Source organism: Salminus brasiliensis, chromosome 14 (genome assembly GCF_030463535.1).
Source record: "Salminus brasiliensis chromosome 14, fSalBra1.hap2, whole genome shotgun sequence".
NCBI lineage: Eukaryota > Metazoa > Chordata > Actinopteri > Characiformes > Bryconidae > Salminus > Salminus brasiliensis.
In genome coordinates, this window is record NC_132891.1 from 31,141,336 (window position 1) to 31,148,371 (window position 7,036).

The 7,036-nt window shown below is 39.8% G+C and overlaps 1 protein-coding gene across 1 annotated transcript; it reads left to right on the top strand.

The window, feature by feature from the left end:
* The first annotated feature begins 1,192 nt into the window (after positions 1-1,192).
* hoxc12a (homeobox C12a) lies at positions 1,193-2,893 on the top strand. The gene is made up of 2 exons (XM_072697166.1): positions 1,193-1,790; positions 2,655-2,893. Exons 1-2 carry the CDS (start codon positions 1,193-1,195, stop codon positions 2,891-2,893), a joined length of 837 nt encoding a protein of 278 aa, XP_072553267.1.
* Positions 2,894-7,036: the final 4,143 nt, after the last annotated feature.

The following is a 7,036-nucleotide window of genomic DNA, read 5'->3' on the forward strand; positions in this document are numbered from 1 at the left end:
TGTGGTTGCGGAAAGCCCAAATATTTGCAAGTTACCTGTTTTGTAGTTAGATTACATACCACTACAAAACAGTCAACAAAGCGTGTTTTTGTGGGATTTTTGAAGTTACCTAGTTGCCTTTAAACACATTGACTAGCATGCACACGATTACAAAATTGTACATTTGTCTTACAATTCTGTTTTAAAAGATCTAACATTGCTGTTGAATCGCTTGCTTCGATTTCAACTTTTAAGGGGAATAATCACACATGCCAGATACATAGCATTTATTCTGCAAACAAAATGTGCGCATCAATGTTCTTATGCTTATATGGAGCTTTTTGCATTGACGTACAGTCCATGCATTAATGCACACGTGTACCCCAGCGTATTTGTAATCACACATCAATTAAAACGATCCAGCGTGGTGTGCTTGGGAGGGTTGAATCGTTTAAATATCCTCCACCAACTCGTAAAGTTCATATAAAGGAATTGCGAGATGTGTAACAATCTTCCTAGAGTTTGGCTGCGAGTATTTATAGAGGGATATCTGGTAAAGTTGTTCATGTGAGGTGTACGAGAACATATTATTTGAAATATAGGCTACGCTCCTAAAGTAACCTTATAGAATATCATCTTATTTTACAGAGCCAACGGTTTCAACCTGCTGACCCCGTTACAGTAAATACGAGTGTAGTGCAGCACTGAGCATCAGTCTTTCTCTAAAACAAGCCTGTAAAAGCGGATCATCACAGCTTTATATGACACTGAATTCAACCGTAATTTGGACGAAAACAAGATGTCATGAACACTCTCTCCCCGTCAAGGAAAAAAGCAGATTTGTATGAAAACTGGAAATTTAAAGATCATTTGCTGGATAATAAAGATATTAAAGTCAGCTATAGGGACAGTTGTGTATAGTTCTGATAGAAATGACGAGCATAGGGACAGTTTGGATCATGAAGAGCCAAAGTCCAATAATTTTACATTTTAATAAGATATTTTATAGTATTTTTAAAAAGCATATAAAATCCGTAATACAGAAGTTAATGTTTTGTTTTGTCTAACGTAAACCAAGTGGGTGGTGCCTTGTAGAGTTCGAGCAGGGTTCCTTCACGTGACGCCGAGATGACCAATCAGGTGCGCCTCCAGGTTTAACTATGTTAAATGTCAGATTGCAATAAACTAGAAGCTGTTGGTCAGGCCCGCGGAAATGGGCGAGCATAATCTCCTTAATCCTGGGTTTGTGGGACCTTTGGTAAACATCCACACTGGAGACACGTTTTACTTCCCTAATTTTAGAGCCTCAGGGGGACAACTGGCGGGGCTACCGTCTCTCTCGTACCCAAGAAGGGACAATGTCTGCTCCCTCCCGTGGAACCCATCGGAGTCGTGCAATGGATATCCCCAGTCCTACTTCAGCAGTCCCGTGTCGATTAATCCGTCGTTCAATCGGTCTTGCGGTGAAATAGCTCGCCCGGAGGAGAAGTGTTATTTTGGCAACGGCGGCGCCAGTCGAGAGGCTTGCTCGGACGGAGGCAGCCTCAAACGAGAAGAGAGGGCGAGAGAGACATCCGTATCAGCAGCGTCAGATCACGGGGTGCACAATGGGATGGGCAACGGTGCCACCTTCACCAAGTACGACTACGGCACCGAGCATCTGACCCAAAACCCGCCGTCCTGCCAATCTCTGGAATCCGATTCTAGCTCGTCGGTGCTCAACGATGGGGGGAAAACCACGGGCAGCGACCCACAGACCCTGGTGTCGCCGGGGAACCACCACACGAGCAATATGTCTACAGGAGGCGGAGGTGGGTGACAGCAGTTACAAGAGTGCACTGACAGAAAATGCCCTGTTATCAGAGCATGCATCCAGGCTTTCTCTGCTAAACTTTTTTATTTATTTATTTATTTATTTATTTGGTTGGCGGCGAGGGAGCATCTACTTCATTGCAGTGATTTCTCTGCACGATATACTTGCTTGGTGGATCAGTGCCACTAGGGGTTGCCCTAAAATGCTCCACGTTCATCAGCCTTTAGCTCAGTTGTTTATACCACCAGTAAACACAACATCATAAAATCCCTCAGCTCCTATGCGAGTGTTTGTTTGTGTTTTAGACATCAGTTTCCCTTTCAGAAGCAGTGCATTATTATTAGCGTTCGACCCAAACTGAAAAGATCTTAAAACAAGTAACCCAAATAAAGTAGCTTAGCAGTTACATAACAAAAGATTAGCTTATGTCTGCTTTTCCCGTAAAACGAATTAATATTTGACGCCTTGCTGGACTTGGCCGTTTAATATGTAAGGAAAGTGAAGCTAATTTGTAAGCAAGACTTAATTGTCGTGTTTTTTTTTACGTGACTTTAACTAAAACAATAAAAACTTCACGGGACGCGTGTAAATCGGTGCGCTCTCTCTCTCTCTCTCTCTCTCTCTCTCTCTCTCTCTCAGAACAGGCAGTAGTGTGACAGCTTAGCATCAGTTATCATTTAGACTAGCTTAGTCCTGCGTACTGTCAATGAAAACCCAATTGACCAAAGGTCAGGTTGATAGTTCGCCGGGTGTCATAAGGTCGTGGACAAGTGATGGTTTTTGAGATATGGTGGTTTCATTCGCTTCTAATTCGTTGTCTACCCCCCCCCCCCCACACACACACCTACCCTGTTTTCTGTAGGTGCCCCATGGTACCCAATGCACACCAGGACCCGCAAGAAACGCAAGCCCTATTCCAAGCTGCAGCTAGCCGAGCTGGAGGGCGAGTTCATGCTGAACGAGTTCATCACCAGGCAGCGGCGGAGGGAGCTCTCAGACCGGCTGAACCTCAGCGACCAACAGGTTAAGATCTGGTTTCAGAACCGGCGAATGAAGAAGAAGAGACTTTTACTGAGGGAACAGGCGCTGTCCTTCTTTTAAGGGGCCGTGAGCATTGCTGAGCAGTTAGCATCCATCCACACCACTGTTCCACTGTTGTAATGTGGCACCAATAGCAGTGTTATTCTCAAAACAACAACAACAAAAAAGAAAAGTTTCAAATTGCTCCTATTACGTTGCACTGTGTTGCGTCAAAATGCACAAGTGCATAAGCATGCAGAAATAAAGTCAGGGGCATAGTGACCAAATGACAGCGAGGGGAACTCAAGATATACCCACTGTTACCACAAATTTACTGTAGGATGTATTTAAAAAGTGGCTGCAGCGTCCAGCTTGATATGCTGTATTATGATGTGTATGTTGTTGTTGTTGTTGTTGTTATCTGTTATATGTTTCTTGCGTTTCTCTCTCAGCCACATCATTTTATTTGTTCGCAACTGCAAATGAATACGATACACTATACGTTTAGTCAAGTAAGCTGTGAGAAACTCCACAAAAGCGAGATGACATGCTTGTATTTGTTTTTACTGGCAATTAAACCTACTTCTTGAGACGTACTCTCATGAGTAGAAGCTATTTATTACTTTGTTACAAGAATTTTTCAGTATCTTAGTTTAAGAAGTAAATACAAACTAGTGTACCTTCAAAAATAAAACCTATGAGCGCCAGTAAGGGTTGGCCACAACAACTATCGCACGGTGTTAAGAAATGCAGTTTTTTTTTTCAACTATATTGGAGCCACATGGCTAATCCTCTCTAAAAGCAGATCTTTACAGCTGGGGCGGAAAACAGCGCGCTGAGGAAAATCCGTGAAATCCTTATCTCTCTTCCTCAGTGATCGCCACGTGTTCTTGGGCACGTTCACGGTCATGGACACAAAGTCAGCCCTGTCCTTTTGGCCGCCGGTTAGATCTAAAGAGACTTGAAAACCAAATCGCAGCTCGTCATGCCAAAATGTAGTTCATGAATAGAAACAGAAATCTGATTGGCTATAAATTTCTTTTTCGTTCTGACGATGGAAAGAAGATCAGTACCATATATTTCGCATACTCTCCCTCCCTCGTTTGCTTTTACGCACGGCCTGAAAATCAGACTGGTCAAGACAGACAATTGATGATCACTGTGCTGTTATTGTTAAAGCAACGCTAGAGGATAATTTATTTGCTAATTGCACGTCCCTTGACCCGAGTTTGGACAATGCGTTTAGGCCTACTTAATTAAGCCACTAAGATACTTGTGGGAGATAAGTGCATGATTAAATGTCAATTGCGATAGATGGATTATGAAGTCGAAAAGTACAAGAAAACGTACCTAATAGGAAAGTACTTTGAGAACGATCTTATGTATGTTCCCGATAAGTAAAATGTGTCCCCATTGTTGTTTCTTATATGTTATCTGTTATCAAAAAATAAAATAATTGCCAGAAATATTTCAAGAATTCTATATTTGCTGCATGTCAATTATGGCTCTAGCTAGCTACCATTGATAAGATTATTTTTTCTTCGACCTTGTTTACGTTTTAGTGTTGCGCATGAGTTATTTTAAGACACTTTATCAAAATTCACACGTGTGGAAAGAGACATTTTATTTAAACGCCCAGAAATGCAAACTGTTCCTATTATTATTATTATTATTATTATTATTATTATTATTAATTACAAGAGTATTACAAGTAAAATGATATAATTATGACACTTCTAAATCGGTGCTACCTTTTTGTCGTGTTGTCACGCAACTTCAACATTAGTCATTTATTTTTTTATCATATTTTGTGTTTTTTTTGGTAAATCTGTGAAAAACATGTTATGTCAAACGCGTACATAAGGTCCGGTTTACATGTGATTTGTTATATAATATTATTCTTCAAGTAACTTTGTCCCCGTTTATCTTTTTGGTTTTGTATGTTTCACCAGTGTCACATTCCTCATGTCATTATCTAAATCTTCTTCTGTACATAACGTTACGAATTTATGAATGTATTGATGTAGGTGTAATCTAAGGTTTCTGATAAATAAAGTCTATAAACTTTACTGTAACCCGCAGCTTTTTTTCAACGTCTTGCTGACTATAATGACTGTTCTTACACCTTGAGCAGTTTTCCACCTTGAATCAATGACAGGAATTTGTGATTTTTCATTCTGGAATGGATATAGATGCATGCATTGCGGATCAAATTTCGTGCGCTGGTTTTTAAATTTAACTTAAGTCTCAAACTTTGTGGGCTTTAACCAGCAGAGCAACCCTCTATTTGATGTTTTATTAAAACTGGACTGCTACTTTTGCGCCTCTACTTACCTTGCAGAAGTGCGTCTTTCTACGAATTAAAGGTGTTCTTCTACCCACATTTGCGTACTAGGATTTCTTTTTTCAATCGTTTTTCTCAACTTCAGCTGCTTGATATATTTTACTGAATAAAATATGAAAATAAAATATTTTTCGTCGCGCTGATGCGAAAACATGGTGACATTAAATTTGAACGAGTTACAATGTGATCGTCATTCAAACTGATAAATATTAGAATTATAATCTGATTTAATAAACGCGATCTATTCGTTTGTAATTCGAGATCACTAGGTATTCCACCACACACTGGCTAAAGGCAAATATACCCACCTAGTGGATACTTGCTACTAGCACCAAAACCCAGGACCACAAGCTTTAGCTAGGGAAAACAGCGACGGTTTTGCTTTCCCTCATTGACAGGCGCATTTGAGCCTAAATTTTGATTTAGGGGCATAATGAATCCTCGGAACAACGGCTGATAAATCCCTTTTTTATATTATCTAATTGCGTTATTTTTTAAAAGACGGCTTAATTAGAAACTTCAAACAAATCAAAGCTGTGAGTTGGACTGTCGTTTTTGATTCTCATACAAAATACATGCAAAAGCATTTATTGTGGTTAGCTAAAGTGACAATGTCCAAGAACTGTTTCACAACCTTACAGTGTTGTCTAGTTTTCGTATTTGGGCCTTTGTGAGTGTTATTATTTAGTCCAACTTTCTGCTACCGTGGATATAAAAACAGAACTGGCCTCAAGTTAAGTGTAGGTGTATGTCAAGTAGGCCTGTTTGGACCTGACGTTCTTTCAAAGCGCAAGCGCTTCAAACTTAACAATGGCATTTTATGCGCTGCGGCGCTTTTGACTTTGAGACTGGCTCAATCTGTTTATGGGGGCTTGTCTCTCCGGCCCAGAGGTCATTGAGCACCACCGTGCCCTTCACACAGAACTTGTGTTGTCATGTGGTCTAGTAAGCTCTCGGTCGCCACCTCCTCCCCCTCACACACACCTCCAGTATGTCGGCTGCGTCAAATTCTTGAGTCGTGTGTTGGGGAAGAGAGAGAGCAAGAGAAAGATCGACGTATAGTTAATTTTCTCTATTGGTTAATGTTTGATTTCAAAACGTCTCCAAACACTTTTTTCGCACAGTTACCAGGTTTAAATACATGTTATCGAGCAATTACAAACCAAACGCCATGTTTTAATCATTTTGGTTCTGGAATAAAATTTCATTTCATTTTGATATCAGTTTGATGGGTTTAAAATTTAAAGTGCTATAATTGTTATTAGCAGTAACAATAGTAGTAATATGTAGTAGTAATTATTATTATTATTATTATTATTATTAGTAGTAGTAGTAGTAGTAGCAGCAGTAGTAGTAGTAGTAGTAATAGCAGAGATAGTAGTAGCAGTAGTGCTGCTATTTCTTGCTAAGGGATTGTAATATTTAACTGTTGCGTTTGCGTCCGAATACGAATGCATATTAAATGCATTCGAAACGCATTTCATACTTTTCATCAAAGCTCCCCTTGAATGTCCCATAGTTGACCAACTATAGAAATACTGTGATTTTGTAACGTTATGGTAAATAATGATCTCTCGGTTAATGTATGAAGTCAGCTGCTGGAACACTACTTTGCTAAAAAGGAAGGGTGCGTCAACACATATTAAGAAACTTGATGTTGGTGCATGCAATCCCATAGACCCTTGCCTTTTTGCTACTTTTGGAAGTGGCAGATGTTGTACATTTCTTTCTATTCCATTAGAAAATATATAGTAAGTTATTTCTGTGTAAACATTAATATATATTTTTTATTTGTGTTTGTGAAGCTGAAAAGGCCAGTACAAATCGGTGCTTCAAGACAGAACCCACATGCTAACTAAACGCACTATAAAAGGTTAAAT